This window comes from Emydura macquarii, unplaced genomic scaffold, assembly GCF_026122565.2.
Source record: "Emydura macquarii macquarii isolate MOO-44397 ecotype Brisbane River unplaced genomic scaffold, CSIRO-AGI_Emac_v2 contig_1253, whole genome shotgun sequence".
NCBI lineage: Eukaryota > Metazoa > Chordata > Testudines > Chelidae > Emydura > Emydura macquarii.
The window spans coordinates 68,115,835-68,135,314 of record NW_027131390.1 but is presented as its reverse complement, the minus strand read 5'-3'; the positions used below and the strand labels follow the sequence as shown (position 1 = coordinate 68,135,314).

The following is a 19,480-nucleotide window of genomic DNA, read 5'->3' as shown; positions in this document are numbered from 1 at the left end:
GGCGGAATTGGTAGAGTTTGTGAGCACATTCTCCTTTACTGTCAAAAATTTCTCAAGACATTTGCCAGTTCCACACCTAAAATTTCTCAAAACAGAAGACAAGATGTCTCTCCTCACTCTAAAGGAGAACATTGACATGACCCTCAGAGCCCACTGAAGTCAATGGGAAGGAGTTTTGCCATTGATATCAATGGGGCCAGGATGTCACTCTATTTGAACTGAAACCACATTTTAGAGTATCGGATCTGTTAGAGCCCAGAAACATGCAAGATCCTTTTGAGGGACAGTTTTGTGATGAGGGATTCCTGGATAAACCAAGTGGCATCAACGCTGAATCCCTCTGTATGTGTTTTCCACTCCCCCGTGTGCGCTTCCATGTTTACCACAACAGTGAAGCCCTTTCCCCATTGTAAATGACACTCAGGCTAATACAAAAGCATAATGTTAGGCCCTTGCTCAACCCCCTCCTCCTCCCAATCTCACTAATCATTACAGCCCCATTTCTTTTAGGAGGGGAAGAACACAGAAGGTTGTGGCAAAGCAACTTCTGACAATACCCACAGTCCTCAGATTTCCTTGACACTGGCCAATCTAGTTGTAGGCCTTGAGTGAGATTCCATTGGTATCATTTGTCAGCTTCTTGCTGATAATGCATAAGAACCAAGAACCCACAATGATTTTATTAGATCTGTCGGCTGCTTTTGATACTGCTGATCACGAAATGCTGCTGGCATGATTTTGGTGTCTTCAATATGTTGATAAGCTACATGTTATGACTACACTCAGGGCAGAACTGAAGGCATTGTGCTGCTTCCCAGATATCTTATAAAGCGTATGTCTTCACTTATGGTCGCAAATTTGGCACTGCCAGATCGATTGTCTGGGATCGATTGAGCAGAAGTGGAGACCTGGCTCAATCGATCCGGAAATTGACTCAGTAAATCCATCCCGGAGAAAGAGTAACGCTGTGTCAACGGGAGGGCATTTCCCATCGGTGCAGCATAATGGGGATGCCGTGCTAATTAGAATTTAGGAAGTCGATGGGACATACGCAAGCTATTCTTCGCAGCTTGCGTATCTCCCGTCAACTGCTGCTGAATTTCGTGGTAAGTGTAGACCAGGCCAAAGAAGAAATACCACAAAAGGAAAAAAAGACTCAAAATACAATCAAAAGCAACTTAGTGCTATTAGAGGCATCAACCTTTGTTGCGCTATGAGGGCAAATAAATATATTTAAACATTTTAAAATGAGATCAGATGCAATAAGGCAATATTATTCCTGAAAAACCTAAAACATCTGCATAGTCTAGATCCTGTCAGTTCTTTTTTCACACTGACAGAAGCAGGAATGTGCCGTGCACGGTGAAGTGGTTCAACAGTTTTACAACTGTGAAGCTATAGGAGTGCTTGCCAGTCAGTTGGTGAAAGAACACAGCCAGGAATTGTAATTTTTTTTTAAAATTTACATTAAAAAAGTAATCAAAGCTCAATCTTCATAGTACAAAGTTGAAATTGTGCTAGGGTTTAAGTTTTATTTTTGCAATATTTATTATTATTTAGGCAGCACAAATGCAGCGAAGTTTTATACAACGCAAGATGCATTTCTTGATACCACATCAGACACAACAGCTAAACAGGCTCTTTTCCAAACCTGCACATGACGTGTTGACGAAAAACAAACAAATGAAAAAATGTCCCCTCACCTGCACAAGTTCATTTAAGACCACAGCATCAAAACCTGAGAGATACTGCACATAATAGCGCTGCATCACTGGTCCATATTTTCGCACATGAGCTCTGAGCTCTTCCATGTAGAATATCAGTTCAGCTATGTGCCTTAAGGAGCAAAAAGAGGAAAAGTTTTCAGATACAAAAACATACCCCCGTCTTGAACGAGGTCAAGACAGAGCCCTTTCCACTAGTGTGAAACACTTGCTTTCAAAGGATTTAGAATCATTTATTGGCTTTAAGCTTTCAGTGCTTTCTTTTTTAAAAAAAAACATTCTTAAGTTTAGTAGAGTCTTTCAGTGAGAAGGGGAACCAAAGAAAATATTGATCTCACCCGGAAAGTTGAGTTTCTGTAAGGAGGGACACCAATAGGACAAAAGGTAAAAAACACAACTCTGTCTCCAAAAGGAATGCTTTTAGATCTAACTCTGCTCTTCAAGGAAGCTCTCCTGTAAGATGAGCACCCCACTTGAAATTTCTGTAGCATCTATTAATCAAATTGATTAATTCTGTGAAATACAATTTAAATAATAATTACAAGGGCCAGGCTTCCATGTTGGTACTCCTCTCAACTAAAAAAAAAATCCGTTTACAAGATAAAAATCAGTTTCCTTACCTGGTGGATGCTCTGGAAACAGGCTATGCCTATCAGTACCCACAATGGGCGATACTATACAAAAAAAATAGGAGCAGCAATATCTTAGGGCCTGTCTACACTTGAAATACTACAGCGGCACAGCTGCAGTGCACCACTGTAGCATTTTAGTATACACACTTACTATAGCAATGGTTTTCCCATCAGTGTAGTTAATCCACCTCCTCAAGAGGCAATAGTTAGGTCAAACAGAAAAATTCTTCAGTCGACATATCACTGTCTACCCTGGGAGGATAGATCATTTTAACTCAGTCTCACTCCAGGGTATGGATTTTTCACACCACTGAGCAACGGAGCTAGGTCAATTTAAGTTTTTAGCATAGACCTGGCCTTAGACTATTCCCTTCTCACTGAAAGGCCTTAGAGTGTTGTCTGAAAACCCTATCTGTTAATGTGCTAAACATCTGTTTAATAATTTCAAATGAAGCTGTGAACTGATTGCCAGGTAAATTATTGGTATATTTAATGCACAGAGATTTTGTTCCCACTACCTACGTGGCAGTGATTTTTGAGGTGGAAGGTGTTTGGACACCCACCAGGTGCTTGGTATACTTCTTTAATACATACAAAGAGGCACTCTGCTAGGATATAAAGGCCACTCCTCACATTTGAAGCTACTGAACAGAACAAAGACTCTGACTTGCAAAAGCCTGATGGAGAAGTAACTAGAATTTTAAAATGGTAGTCTAGAATTTTAACTAGACTAAATCTAGGTTACGGAACATGTGAATAAGACAAAAACAAGGTATGTTAAATGGTAATTTTTCTGATTCTAGGGGAACTATTGTCCAGCCTGCAAGTAAAGCTAGGGATTATCCAACAACCAGCTCATTGTGGGAGCGTTAGGCAACTCCCCACACTCCTGTCCAAGGTAATGATCACTAGGAATGGTTACCTAAAACAAGTAAACCAACACCAAAGATTTGGGAAGAGGAACATGAGTCCCTGCAGCACTGTATTTAAGCTCAATCAAGAATTATACAGGAAGGGCTTGATGACAGGTTCTCCACTGCCCTCAGACCTGGACAGTGAAAGGCAAGACACCCAAAGGACAACACCCACAGAAGGGCCTCGGCTGGCCCCTCAAACTCTGAGTGCTAAGGGCCACATATTTTGCATATCACAGATGGCACAGGATTAAGCTTCCACCCACCAGGGTAATTTCTCCTAGGTATGGTAAGAAGTTTAAGGTGGAGAACTTCGCTGTTATTAGCATTAAAGAGATCTGACAGCCAATATCGTTACAGCTTTTCTTTTCATAAACCAGGCCTTTGCATGTAGTTTCCATGGACTTAGTGTATAAGATTTGTTGGAGGAAAAATACTATCGTTAACAGCTATTGGGCACCAGCATGATGTTATTAGGATCATATCGTCTCTAGTTTTCGCTCTCTCAAAACATATGGAATCAAGTGAATGGGATATATCAGCTGACCCTCACTAGTCGATGGAGAATAGGTTACTGGTTGAATCACAGGGTTTCCTATTCCATTTGCAGAGCACAGAAAGCTTGGTGATGTTCACTATTGCAAAGAGATTTATTGTTAGCTTGTCCCACCGAAGCAGGCCTTCAACAAGGAACTTTTAATTCAGTTTTTACTCTCATGGAAGAAGAGATTTCCAGTGCAGCTAGTCCACTTGAAGACTCAGAGAAGTTGCCTGGATTGGCTACTAACGAGAGCTGGCGCTGTTCCCTCACAGTCCATCATAATCATTTATTTATCCAGACTCCTGCTGCCACTTTGCTTGTTTATGTATGGCACTTTGTTCAACTGGATCCAGGGCTATCTGATTTAACACTAGTCACTCAAACTTCTCCATAGGATTGGGGTATTAGTAATTTTACAATGCAAAATTAGTTTTAAACTTATTTTATCTATATCATTTTCTGTTACAGTGCTTCAAGGAAAAGTATAAACAACTCGTGTACAGAGACTAAGGCTAATCAAAAAATATCCATCTAAACTGTTTTGAAGATCAATTGGGTTTTTGACTAAATTTTTCATGAAAAGTGCCAGATTTCTGCACAAAGTTTTAAGTTTTTGTCAAAAAGTTCCAGCTGCTGGCTGAAAATTTCAGGTTTTAGTATTTCAGTGAAAAGCTGAAATTTTCTACTTTTCTGAACAGCCCTAATTCACACAAACATCCACAAGGATTCCTGCACAGATCATCTTACATTCAAATATATTTCCCCTCTTCATTCTGTGTACAGATTTAACATACCACACTAAATATTGTTAACCTACTTATCTATGAAGTCATCTGCACTTTTCTTAGGCATGTTATCTGCATGACGAAGAAGCCAAATAATTTCATCACGAGCAAAGGATAATGCCATAAACACAAAAAGGGCCTGGAAAAGAAAAAATATAATTGAATGTGGTTATTTTGTGAATTGCAAGAGACCATTAGTTCCTAAATAAAACATCTTATATGTATAGATTTTACGTTTTTTAAAGCAGCATTTTTTCCAAAACTTGTTAAAAATTAGCTTATTGTAAGAAGGTTGAAAGAAAACGTAGTAGACTACATACCCATCAAAAATAACTTTTGTAATTACCTTGGGACCTAACAAGCCAGGCTGATCGGACAGGACAGTAGCTAGCTCTTTCAGTGCAGACCGTAAAAACTTGCGTCTTTCTCTATGCATTGACCCACTGTATTAAAAGAACAAAGAGTGAAATTTATCAATCAATATCCATTCTTAGTCACTATAAAAATGGGTGCGGGTAAAGATTTTTATTTTTAGATTAAGTGTTTTGGTCTTAATACTCGTAGTTCATATTTCACCAACTTCAAACAAAATTCAATACTTGAAAGAATATGGTCAGGTTAAAAATGTCAACTCTATTAGTAACACTCAATCACTGAGAAATTTAAAAACAAACTATTCAAAACACTTTTCAATTTGTATTTCACTCAGGTGGGAGATGGTTTCTGGTCAGTTACTATGAGTGCTCATGCACTAGTATGACAATGCTATAATGTGTAGAATTAAAAAAATGCTGGGGGAATGCATAAATTAAAATAAAATAACTGTCCCTTGAAAATTTGTTAAATAAATCTAAATTTGGGGCATAAACTACCTGACTACTTTGATGATGTATTATTATAAAGTATTTCAAATCTTCTTTAAAAGATAAACACAAAAGCATGTTGTCTGACAAGTACAGAATACGGCATTTCTCTTCAACAGTCGATTAGATTACAATGCCCAGCAGAAAAAGGAATGGAACTTCCTGAACTACATGAATATACTTGTTATGTTGTAAATTATTGCCTAATGGAAATGCCACATTGAGTTTTATGCTTCACAGAAAAGTAGCAGGAAATTTTTTTCAGCTACTTTGAGTCTTAAAATGAGAAAAAGGTGAGTTTTCAGACATCTAATTCACCTTTAAAAGCCCAGCCTGTAGATGGCTATTAGGGTAACCAGTATGTGTGTCTTAAGTATGATATGCTCCCATTTATCTTAATGGCCAGCCCTAAGGGAACATCGATTTTTTGGCTAACCAGGGGTTCAGATAAAATGAAGTGTTATTTTGAGGTAGATTTTAGCTGCGGACTGGGAGCATAATGAGGAGTGGCAGGCTCAAGAGTCACTCAGGGGTGTTGCTTCACTCAGTTGGCTTCTGTTGTTGTCATTCTTGGCTATGAAACCATGAATGATAGCACTCTGTCCCTCCCCTATAGAACCCACCTGCCCTGTTGGCTGTCTTCGTTCTCAAGCTGCCTCTGATCATCTCTGGCTGGACATGGACTCTTAAGTCACAATTGTGTTGTCAGTGAGACACCACCCTCCTCTGATCATTAGGAGGGGTCATGTCCCAAGCTGTGGGCTTTCATGATAGAAGAGCACTGCCTAGAGATGCAGCTGTTGCCACAACTAGTTACACAGCCTGCACTTTGAACTGGACACAATGTTGCAGCTATAGAATCATACAGTGGATTGATACATTGTTGCACTGGTACAGCATGAATCAGACACATTTTGTTTAGAGAAAGGGGTCGGGCTGCTGTATTCTGTCCCTATATTGCTAGGATTTGCAGGACACTGTGGGTTCAGATAACTAGGATTTTTGGATAAAGGGAATTCAAATAACTAGGAGTGTATTGTATTTTAAAATACCTAACACATGTTAAAACAGGTAAATTAGAGAGTCAATGGCAAAAAACTATGTTAATACAGAGTTAAGGCTGGTTGGTGGTATGTTGTCCCCGTCGAACCCTGAGTTGAGCAAAATTTCTGAAAACCAGGAAATGCAGAGTGTTAAGGTTGCCCATGAAATCTTAACTGTGCCCTCCTTCAGCAAAGCCTCCATATACTCCATAAATATACATATCTTTACTCTACCAACTTCACTGCTGCTGAAATGCACAAGCTCTTCACCTGCATTTACAACCCATTTAATCTCACTCACAGGATTCTATCTGACACTACTAAAGTATAAAAGGGAGACAATCAAATTGCCCATACCACCTTCCCTCTGTTCCCCTGGAGCTGCCAATAGGAATTATTTGCACATACTGAAGGTGCAGTCTGTCTTGTGTCTACATACACTAATTGGAGTAAGCAGAAGTTGGGTCTACTTGGTAAAAAGTGTGTTTGTGCTAGGAAGATATGTGATCTAAGGACATAGGTGGATTACTTTGTGATGCATGACAGAACTGAGATATGTGATGCATGACAGAACTGAGATATGGAAATCGACCTCTCTCTCTCTCTCTCTCTCTCTCTCTCTCTCTCTCACACACACACACACACACACACACACACACACACACACACACACACACACACACACACACACACACACACACACACACACACACACACCAATGTGTGTGAGCAAAGGGAAGAGCTGCACGTGTACCTTCAGAATACAATATGCACCATTTCAATGCAGAATTGTGCATGTTATAATTCGCAGGGAACAGGGTTTTATTACAATGGGTACTGCCAGTAGTAAGCTGCGATACAAGAGCTATCTAAAAACTTATTACCCACATATGCTCCAGATAAAATGAGTGTGGTTTGTATCAGATGCAGCTGTACTGAATCATGGAAGCAGTAATGAGCTTTGCTTGGTAGAGGTGCATTTGCAAGATCTGTGGATTACTCTGAGGTGTGTGACAGAAATGTGATAGTGATACGAGATCTGTTTTGCATCCTCATGTCTGTGAGGAAAGGGAAACGGTGCACGTGTACCTTCCGGATGCAGTATACATCATTCATTTCTGTGCAGAATTGTGTAGGTTTTGTCAGTAGCAGGGCATATTATATTGTCAGCAGCGAGGCAAAATATCAGAAGATTCCAATGCTTTAATGATGGTTAAGTGAGACTGTAGGTTGAGGTGGTATCCTGTGAGTAACGGTACGTCTGCATTTGTCCTGAGAGGTGTGATGTCCAGACTTCATAGACATGCTCAATCTAGTGTGCTAAAAAAAGCAGCCTAACTGGGGTAGCAAGGGCAGTGACTCAGGCTAGTCCAACTAGCCATTGGATCGTGTTATACTTTTCTTTGCTAGACTGAAGAGCCCATTATTAAATATTTGTTCCCCATATAGGTATTTATAGAGTATAATCAAGTCAGCCCTTAACCTTCTCTATGTTAAGCATAACAGATTGAGCTTGAGTCTATGACTATAAGGCATGTTCTCTAATCATTTCATCATGTTCTTGGCTCTTCTCTGAATCATCTCCAATTTATCAACATCCTCCTTGAATTGTGAACACCAGAACTGGACTCTGTATACCAGAAGCAATCATAACAGTGCAAAATACAAAGGTAAATTAACCTCTCTATTCCTACTCAAGATTCCCGTTTATGTATCCCAGGATCACATTAGTTCTTCTGGCCACAGCGCTGAGCTGACCAAAAGATCATGTTTAGCTGATTATAAACCATGAACCCCAATTCTTTCTCACAGTAATTGCTCCCCAGGTAGAATGGCCTACATTATTTGTTCCTAGATATATGATCTTACATTTGGCAGTATTGAAATGCATATTATTTGCTTGCGCCCAGTTTACCAAGTAATGCAGATCGCTCTGTATCAGTGACCTGTCCTCTTCATTATTTACCACTCCCCCAATTTTTGTGTCAGATGCAAACTTTATCAGTCATTATTTTGATTTTTCCAGGTCATTCTCATTAATAAAAACGTTAAACAGCATAAAGCCAAGAACTGAACCCTACGGGATCCCACTAGAAACCACCCAATCAAGGATTCTGTTTATACTTTGAGCCCCATCAGTTAGCCAGTTTTTAATCCATTTAATACGTGCCAAGTTAATTTTATATTGTTCTAGTTTTTTAATCAAGACGTTGTGCGGTTGTGACACCCTGTACTCCATCTTCACCACTTTTATATGGTTATGATATACTTTGTACAAAGTATGCCATGTGAGTTACCATTTGAAAACACAATCTACTAAACATTACTTTCTTATTGAAATATGTATTGCAACGCTGTGTATGAACTTATAAGATTCTACTATATGATTGTTACTGAAATATTTTGTAGTTCTGGAAAAATGCCCACAGACTAGCTCCTCAGTGTTAACAAAGGATTGACAACAAGTGTTAGAAAGCTATTAACTACTGAAGCAACCATTTGCCATTTGCCACTGTAAACAAAAGATTTGCATGTCATCCCCAAAGACATTTCAAACTTCACATATACAGAAGGCGTGAACAAGAAATTTACAATTCACCTGAAAGACATTTCAAACTCTCATACACAGGGGACTGCTTTGTCTGCACCCTAGCGGGGAGGTATTCCTCAAAGAGAAGAGGAGGGTATAAAATAAAAGAGTGACCTACACATTATCTCTGCTCCCCCATCTCTATTCATTGCAGCAAGACTGTTTGAAAGACAAAGAACCATCAGTGAACTGGGAGGAGTGGTCCTAACTGGCAGGCTTTCCAGTTAGTATAGATTGCTTAAAGTTATGGGTGAGAACCTTATTCAGCTTGGTAAAGTTTAGGAAATAGCTTACATGTTTATCTTTTATTTCTTTTGCACTTAATTCTGGCTTTTATGCCTTTACCACTTATAATTACTTAAAATCTCTCTCTCTCTAGTCAATAAACTCGTTTTTATTCTTTTATCTAAACCAGTGTGTTTTGATCAAAGTGTTTGGGGAATCTTTATTCAGATTATAAGAGCTCCAGAGGGGTAGCCATGTTAGTCTGTATACCGCAAAAACAACGAGAGTTCTGTAGCACTTTAAAGACTATTTGTTAGTCTTTAAAGTGCTACAGAACTCTCGTTGTTTTTGCTCTATTCAGATTAAAGACTCTTGCATAATCATTCCTTTTGTTGGAATGACGGACTTTTAATGAGTTTACGCTGTTCGGGGGAGGGAGGTCCTGAGCTGTGCAAGGCGCACATTCCTGGGATGCAAAGCTGTATGTTGTTCATGAGTGGCTGGGAAAGCATTCATGTAACTTTGCTAGGAGTGACTTTACACACTAATGGCTGTGTGACTAGCAAAGTAGTGTAAAAGGCACCTGGGACTGAAGAGCTAAAGGGACACAGCAGTTCAACAGTCCAGACTGTACTCTGGAAGATGTCACAGTGGCACCAAGTCAAATACCTTACAGAAGTCTAAGCATATTAAATGAACACTGTCATCTTATCAATCAAAACTTGAAATCTCTTTAAAAAAAAAAAAAAAAAAAGATTAAGTTAGGCTGACAGGATCTATTTTCCTTAAGTCCAAGTTGATTGGCATTTATTATATTACCCTCTTAATTCTTTATTAATCAGTTCCTTTATCAGCCACTTCATTATCTTGCTTGGGATCGATATCAGGCTGACAGGCATATAATTAGCGAGGTCATCCTGTTTACCCTTTTAAAATATTGGCACAACATTGTTCTCTTCTAGTCTTCTAAAACATCCCCAGTTCTCCAAGACTAAATGAAAATCAACATTAATGGTGAAGTAAGCTCCTCAGTCAGCTTTTTTTAAAAACGCTTGGATGGAAGTTGCCTGGGCCAGCTCATTAAAAAAAATGTCTATCTTTAGTAGCTGCTGTTTAGCATTCTCCTAAGATACTAGTGGAATGGAAAGAGTTATATGATGAGACTACCTCATCTGTTTTTCTCCCAAATACAGAAAAGAAATATTTAACACGTGTGTTTTTGTAGTATTAGTAATAATTTTACCATTTCCATGTAGTAATAGAATTGTTAGGATTCTTTTTGTTCCTAATATACTTAAAAATCTCTTAAGGACAATAAGCTCTACTGGCCACTGATTGCTCCTTGTGCCCTTTTGCTTCCCCCATCAATTTTCTACAATTCCTACCTTCTGATTTATACTACTATTTTACTATCAACTTCACCTTTCTTCCATTTGTGTCTCTCTCTCTTTCCCACACACACACACACGCACGTTTTATATTTGCCTTCAGTTGTCCTCTAAACCACATTTTTTAACCAGATGTATTTCTTCCTAAATTCTGGCATTTTGGGAATCTACAAAAAGTGTTCTTAAAAATCCCAATTCCCTCAGGCACAGCTATCAGGAGCAGACAGGCTCGGGTGCACTGGAGAGAGCTGGGAGGTACAGGATGGTTGGGATGCCAGAAGGTTATGATGCACTGACTGAGTGGGGGGGATTGCAGTGGAGATTGGGCTGCACGTTACAGCTTGGGGTGTACTGGCACAGCTGGGAAGGCAGAGAGGGTGAGGTGCACTGGTCAACCTGGAGGGTTCAGAAGGTAGGAGTGCATTAGAAGAGTGTGGAGTGCAGGAAGGTAGGGGTGCACTGACACAGCTGGAGGATGCAGGAGGGTAGGGGTGCCCTGACCAAGCTTGAGGGTGCTGTCCCTCTCTCCTCTGACACACCAACCTCTCTCAACTCCCCTACTATCCATCCCATTTATCCGCCTCCCCATATGCACTCCAAACCCCCCTCTACCCCATATCTGCCTCCGCATGCCTCCACCCCCTAACACCTCTTCTCTCCCAGGAGGCATTCACATGTAATTTCCCCCCAAATACCTTGCTTATACCCCCACTCCCCAAATAAAACTGCCACACATGAATCACAAATTATAGTAACTCCGAGCCACACAGTCAAAAATCCTTTTCTCTTAGGTGGGGTCTTAAGAATAATTTATCTTTAGATGTGTTAACTAAAGAGTGAGTTCACAGCAACCAAGAGGTCTGTGATTTATCCACCCATTAGTATCTTTTTAACAATACAAGGCACCAGATGGTTTTTTTGGCAGGAGGAGGGGGAGGGAGAGCTGTAACTCTGGAACCCTTTGGTCAAACAACTGCACATGTGAATCACTAACATTACCATGAGCCAGCATGAAGCACATCAAATTTCACAGCAATCTGAGTAACCGTCTGGATTTCAGAGCACTTACAAATGTTGAATTTAACGTACAAAACTCTGGGAATGAAAACCCCTCTAGCTTCTTTTTGGTATTGGTAAATGTGTATTGTAAAAAATATACATTTTTTAAAATACTGTTTTCATTCTGAGTCCCCCAAACAGAGTGGGTCCCATGCACTATCTAGGGTAAAATGTTACAGATTGAGACTATTTTGACCCCCATCACATCAATAGTTTGTTCTCTAACTATGGGCAAAAAAAAATAGAATTTTTTTGAAATGGCTAATATTTTCCAGGGCTTATATCTCCAGAACTCTTGACTCAAACGACTCCAAATTTGGGTCACAAACCTTACACCTTGACTCTTGAGATACACCAAATTTCAAAGAAATCCAACTAAACATGTCAGTTTTAAAGGACTCAGAAAGATCCATCCCTGAACAGATGTCATGACACAACCTTAACACTGGCACAGGAGCACCATTATCAGTAAGTGTTTACATACCTACAACTATTGAGAAATTAAATCACATTCCACATTTTGTTTAAAATAGACAATTGATGAAACAGTGAATACCAATCTATATTTTGATCTGACTTAATATGAAGTTCAAAAACTCGATTTCCATAGTTGTCAATTCAAAAAATTCGTTCAAGTAGGGGGTTTGGTTTGTTTGTTTTTAAACAGCAGGACACAAGAACGTACTTCTCTCAAGAAGGAAAAAGAAAACAAAGCCAAGAACAATAAGCTTAGTATGACAGCAAATTGTCAATAGCTCTGTCTAAGGTTCCACTTAAATGCACGCATGTTATGAAAAAGTTCCAGTTAACATTGCTGGTGGTTTTAGGTTTTTTACAAAGGTAAGCACTATTCAAATTTGAAAAGCCACAGTAGGCTGTCAAAAAAGTTTTATAAAAGATACTTACGCATGTGACACAGCAGCTTCTTTGCACTCTCTGATGTCATTAATACGTTTGTTGTAGCTGCAAGGAAGAACCAGTGAAATATCAAGTATTAGTAACAGTCTCAGCAAGCGCTAAGGCCCAATACTCTCTGTAGCTCCACAGCAAAGGGAATTTGCCTTTAGCAAACAGCCCTCATGGATAAGGACTACCTTACTCTCGTTAATTAGATGAGCCTCTGATCATTATCAAGAAACACCCATCCTTGATCAAGATCTCAGTTTCCTGTGTTTTTACATACTTTATATTTATATTTTTATCCTCAATTATTTGAGCGATACCAGTCCTTAAAAAAAATCATTAAAATGTATTGTGCTGCTTCCTTCCTCATTGTGAAATATTCAATTTCAGTATTTTAGTGGCTGACTGCAAAAATTGTTGCAGATAGCTGTAGCTTTCAAATAGCTAAGATTTCCCATCCTCCACCCCACACACACTCCACCACCAGAATCACTCCCATTTATTAGAATCCAGTGATCATGACCCTCTGACACCTTCTGAAAACCCATGGTATACACAATTACTTTAACTCTTGCTGATTGACAGATTAGCTGCCAAATCATGTCTAAATTGATATAAAATAAATAAGACACTACTCAGAATGATAAGAATCCTTCAGTTCATGCACTGAAAAGGAACCGTCTATATTTTAAGTTAAAGCTATAGCTACACTACAGAACTTACAACAGCACAGCTGACTGGGTGCTAGTGAAGATGCTTTAAGCCATAGGATAGAGCTCTCCCGTTGACTTAATTACTCCAGCCCTTGTGAGCAGCAGAAGCTCTCCCACCAACATAGCACTGTCCACACCAGTGTTTAGGCTGGTGTAACTTACATCATTCCACCTCTGAGCGACATAACTTATATCGACATAAGCTCTAGTGTATATATGGCTTAAATGTCGTAAATATTGAAAATCTGCATGCAGAACTTTCATCTAGCAGGTAAATAGATCGTTTTCTAACCAACTGTTCAAGCAATGGTAAATTTAAACAAAATCCCTGGAACACACTGTGCAGTTTTGATCCAGCAGCACTAAAGATGCTTGTACAGAAACTAAAAGCAGTGCACAAACAGGTGCCCAATTTAGGAACTAAAGCACAGTGGGGGATTTGTTTGTTTTGTTTCTGCATTTCTAATATATCTAATAATTATCTTTGGCAAAAAAACATATGCAACAAACTTTCAAATATTATTAAAAACAATCAAAGTGTATTCAAAGTGTATTCAACAGGTACCATTTTTTAATACAAAATATCTCTATATTTCACTGTATTTTCAGTACTTCTAACATGATCTTAAGATACATGTGACATTTTAAACAATAAGGGATTAGAAAAATGCATTCTGAAAAATGGAAAATGTTTCTATTTCAAGACCATGGAACAGCTCACCTTTGCAAAACTGTCATGAAAACTTGCAAGTCCAACATAAAAATGTGTTAATCTTTTGCCATAATGTTAATAATGAAACAGTCATGAGAATTTAATCTCCTACACCCTCTCCAACTGCATTTCCACATTCTGCAGCCATGAATCAAAGTTGTTATATAATTCCCATACTGACACAGCACATGGCTGGAATAACAATTTCTAACTTCATTATAAGCAATGAAGACGGTTTGCTAAAACAATACATTCATGAAAATACCATACCCTCTTATGTTCACAAACAAGTCTTCTGCAGCTTTGTGAATATGGAAAACTTCATCTCGAAATAGAGACAGACAAGAACTGCTTTGAAGGGCGAGTTTCCAAAGGTTCAAAGCTGTAGCATCACTATTCAGGATTCCATGGCACAAAATAAACCCAACTTCAAAAGAAAATTCAAGATTGATATTAAATGTCACAGAGCAGAAATACAAAGACAACATGAGAACTTTAGAATTACTGAATGGACTATTGTGGCCAACTGCCAAACCAACAGTTTTAATATACTGATTACATATATAGTTGTATATATGAAGCTGTATACACAGGTGCCAGCTCAGGACAGAATTACAGGCTAATTCACTCATATGCTAATAAAAATCAAAAGAGTGTCAAAAGGTATCAGGCCAATTTACTTGTATATTAGTTTAGTTCAAAGGAAATGTTAATGGTATTGTCTTCACTTATCTATAACCAGTTGATTGCTATTGCATTACATTAATGTAACTAATTAACCCTAGATCAAAAGTGTGTGTTTGTGTTGAGATGAGACTGTACTTAATGTGTAAACTTCATGAAGACTAATGAAGGATTGTTGTTTGCTATTACAAACATTTGCATTTATGTATAACCCTGTAACTGAAATTACTCCTCCAAGAAACCTTGTGAAATGTTAATGAAGGACTTAATGGCTGTAACAGGAAATACCAAGTTCAAAGCAAGGAGGCAGGGAGTGAATAAAAACACTTGTCAAATTGTTATCTGAAGAAAGAAGATAGAATTACTGATTCAAAGGAATGATCCTTCATCTTAGGACTGTTTAGGTTCTAACAGAATGGAATATCTAAACAAGATTGAGATCCCAGAGTTTTTCTGGGTAACCCTGAAACACTTTTGGGAAACTAGCAGATCTCTGCTATCATTTTGGATTTACACATTTTTACTCACCTGTTAATGTATTTTGCCTGCTTTATCCTCTCAATAACTCTTTTTCCCTTAGCCAATAAATCTTTAGTTACTTTACTAGATAACTGACTGCCAGCATTGTCTTTAGTGTGAGATCCAGAGTTCCAAATTGATCTTGGGTAAGCGACTGATCCTTTAGGATTGAGTAACCTGATGTGATATGATTTTTTGTTTATGAGACTTATCGCTAAATCAGGTTTGTCTGGGTGGCAAAATGGGCTGGAGAACCTAAGGGAAACTGTCTGTGACTCTATGGTCAAACTAATATAGTGATCCAGGAGTTTACATTTGTTAGTAGCTTGGTGAAATCTAATTATAGAATATACCACCAGCTGGGTATCTGCTCTGTTTTCTGACAGTATGAGATTGGCACTCACAGTCGTGTGCCACGCTAGACACTGAAAATATACACACTTTATTTTCTACCACAGCAATGAAAGACCAAAATGATCAGCGGTATGAATTAATTAATGGCACTACTTAAATTATCACTAATAAAAGTTACTCAAAAACAACAAAATTACTGTCACAAAGAACCTGAAAAAACTCAATACAAAATTAAAATCTAACAGATGCTGTAAACTAATTTTTAAAAAACATACAAAAGCATAATATGCTGTACAAATGAAAGGATTTAAGGGGTCTAGTCAAGCCACATTCTACAGCATTAGTACAGCTTTTCTACATGCGTTAAGTACAGCTTTCTGAGAAGTAAATGGGCACTTTATAGAAGTATAAAAACTCAAAAGGGATAATCTCTTAAAGATTTACTTACAAATAATCCATTTTTCCATTGCATCCAAAGAGAGGTATTCACATGGCATCTGTTTGAAAAAGTAATTTGTAGTAAATTAATGATACATAGTAAAAAAAAATTAATTCTAATGAATACATTTTATAGAATATAGCTTTTTATACAAAATCAACAATTCAATAAGGTTTTTCCTCACAAGAGCCTGTCAGGACACATTACCCTAATATCAAGAACAAATAAGATTGCTTATGTTTCATAAACTGTTTTTAGCTTAGCTGATGCTTAAGCATCAATAAAATCATTTATTTTAGAGAGAGACTCAACTCTCTTCAGCTACAAAAAAACCTACTGAGTCTAAAATCAGTTTCTAATTCCTGGTCACATATACTTAATTGTGTCTCCAGTCTATTGAGCAAAATGATAAACAATTGTTGATAATTTTTTATAATCTCAAAAAAAGCATTAAAATTTAGGAAATTAAATGTCCAGTGACCAACGCAAAATGGAAAATTAAATAAAGCAATGCAGACCCTTTTATAAGAATATCTAATATTTCTAGATTAAGATTTTCAAAAGTGACTAGTGACTTTTGAGTGCTCATTTAGAAGGGAGCTGATATTAATGAAGTGCTAAATGTGCATTCAAAAACTGAGGCATCCAAAGTCACTGTTCACTTTTGAAAAAAATCTTGCGCTGACATTGTTTCCCCATCAACACCCTAGATACTATATAAAAGTTTATCCCCTGCCTCCCACCCACCCAATAACATCCACAATATTTTCCTTCAGAGGATGATTACTATGAACTGGGGATGGAAGTATGTGTTAAGACAAAGGAAGTTTTACAATTAACTAGGTAATTAATTCCATTCTGCACTGCAGTTGTAAATACTCAAATGTTACCAAACTTATTACTGGTACAAAAATGGCCCAGAAAAGCTCAATTCTAGTCAACGAATTAAATAGCTATATTCAATAATATGTAATCCAATTATCAAAGATACACACACAACTAAATTATTTCACAGAAAAATCTATTTAATATTACTATATTACTCAAGGTAAAATGTCATACTGTGTCCGACTGTGCAGGATTAAGCATTGTACTCGGGGCACTGATGAGGCTTAATAGTTGTGCATTCCTCCACTGGTCAGCTGACAGATTTCTTCGGGGATAGACCATCTGGAGTGAAATTAGAGCATCTGAAAGGGACTAGGAAGCAAAAAAACCATTTAATTAGAAGAACTACGCAAGACAAAATGCTTTGTTTTTTAATTTAGAAAATATCCAAGATATGTACTTCATTGTATGTCTTCTTGTACATCAGTCATAATATCTACACTGTTGTTAGAACCTATTCTACTTCATTAGCACAGTATTCTGTTCTAAAATCAACCAGCCAAATAGTTGCTATTTTCAGCAGTTTGAACAGCTAATGACTAACATTGAAGTTCAAGCCTTGATGTAACCTTGCCTAAAACTAGCTGTTCCCTAACAATTTGGAACTTTACATCCATACTGGCAATAATCACAATTGTCTACTAAAATATTTATAAGGCTAAACACTACAGTAAAATCCCGACTGCCTTTTACTGCTCACACAGAAGAAATAAGGTACTGTATTTTTCAATAATGGAAAACTAGAAAATGTTTGTTATAAAGGAAAGGAATTAGAGTGGATTATACTAAAATAAAATGAAAAATGGCAGAGACTTTTATTTTATATATAATCTATGAATGAAGAAAAATTTAATTGGACTCAACAAGTTGTTTATTAGTTCACCTATGCAGCCAGTTACCCTTATCTTGCCAGCCAATTACTTTTTTCCCCAATAGAGATAAACCCACTTTTTCCATCTTGTCTAAAAATTAGATGATAAATTCTTCAGGGTTGGGTCTTACTATGTAGATGTATGAAGGCTGCACAACGGGGTACTGAACCTGACTGTGGCCTCTAGGCTACCATACTCCAAATGAACAATGCATCATATATCTGCTCTATAGTCAAGAAGCATAACCAGTTTTGTTTTAGGTTTTTTCCTGACAGGCAAAGGGGTGGTTTGACAAAGTTTATAAACGGAGTCTCTTTTGTTCATAAATCTGCTAACAACAATTTAATTCCTAAAGAGAAACCAGTTATTTTTTTAAATAGTCGTCTTATAGCCTGTAAATTTGCTTTCACATACATGCTTCTTTCAATCAACAATGACTATGAACCTGTGAAAAGTATTCAAACATACTTTGCTGTGAGGTACAAATTCCTCCATCATCTTCTTTAAAGGATTCTCATAATCCACTATCATCTGGCCAAGACGTGGATATTCTCTATCACTAAAAAGCACAACAAATATAATTTATCCAGCTGTAGACAAAATCATTTTAAAAATACTATTTTTTTAAAAATACACAATGGATTTTTACCTTGCGCCATGTGTCATTTCATGAGCGTAATTGTACAATCCAATGATTGCCTTCCTTTCCTCAATTCGAGACAGCAATATCATTAGTGTTGTGTAGGTTATAATCAAATCTAGGTAGTTCTTTGTTAAATCAAAGTTTACAGTCTAAAGATAAAGTACAAATGGTTATGGGTTTTTCCCCCCACTTTGAAGACCTTCAGTAGCAAAAATATTAATATACATATATACACACACATTAGTGAAAAAACCTAAGTCATACTCAAGTATTATTAGCATTTAATTCTAATGGGTTTTTATGCCAAAATTGTAGGTCTTAATTTTTCTTGCACACTTATGCACAAGCTTAATGCAAGCACATAAGTCACTAGGTCTGCTCCCATACTTGAAGATAACCATATACATCTTTGCAGCATCAGGTATTAGCACCTGTTAAATGCTGCGTAAGAATTAAAAAAAACTGGAAAATAATTTTGCTCTGAAATTACAAAGCAATCAATCAAAATGTGAATGTATTTTGTCCTACATTTTATAAACTTTATTGTATTTTAAAAGATGACCAGCAAAGGGCAAAAATTGGGCTTGTACCACCATTTTGATTCTTAAAGGTCCCCTGAAGAGGTGAGTCTATGCTTCTTTCTTACATTATAAATCCAAGTTTGTCACTTCTAAAAGATTGATGACTATCAAACTAGCGAAATGACATGAGTGTCAAGAACGAAAGCCAAAATTAAGAACAGCCATCCTGGGTCAGACCAGTGGTCCATCTAGCCTGTCTTCTGACAGCATCCTGTCTTCTGACAGCAATCCATGCCAGATGCTTCAGAGGCAATGAACAGAACATGGCAATTTCAAGTGATCCATCCCATCGTCCAGTCCCAGCTTCTGGCGGTTGGTGTTTTAGGGACACCCAGAGCATGGGTTTGTGCTCCTGTCCTAAAAGCCATCGATGGACCTAGCCCCCCATTAACTTATCTAATTATTTTT

At 37.7% G+C, this 19,480-nt stretch overlaps 1 protein-coding gene across 4 annotated transcripts in view; it reads right to left on the bottom strand.

The window, feature by feature from the left end:
* The window catches only part of NCKAP1 (NCK associated protein 1), a 116,632-nt gene that overhangs the window by 54,645 nt on the left and 42,507 nt on the right, over positions 1-19,480 (bottom strand). For all 4 annotated transcript variants that reach the window (XM_067549077.1, XM_067549078.1, XM_067549079.1 and 1 more), the window contains 9 exons: positions 18,498-18,640; positions 18,317-18,407; positions 17,151-17,288; positions 16,098-16,146; positions 14,363-14,519; positions 12,671-12,727; positions 4,943-5,039; positions 4,629-4,735; positions 1,704-1,836 (listed from right to left, as the gene is read on the bottom strand). In XM_067549077.1, coding sequence (XP_067405178.1) covers positions 1,704-1,836; positions 4,629-4,735; positions 4,943-5,039; positions 12,671-12,727; positions 14,363-14,519; positions 16,098-16,146; positions 17,151-17,288; positions 18,317-18,407; positions 18,498-18,640 — 972 coding nt within the window. The remainder of the gene's footprint in view (positions 1-1,703; positions 1,837-4,628; positions 4,736-4,942; positions 5,040-12,670; positions 12,728-14,362; positions 14,520-16,097; positions 16,147-17,150; positions 17,289-18,316; positions 18,408-18,497; positions 18,641-19,480) is intronic.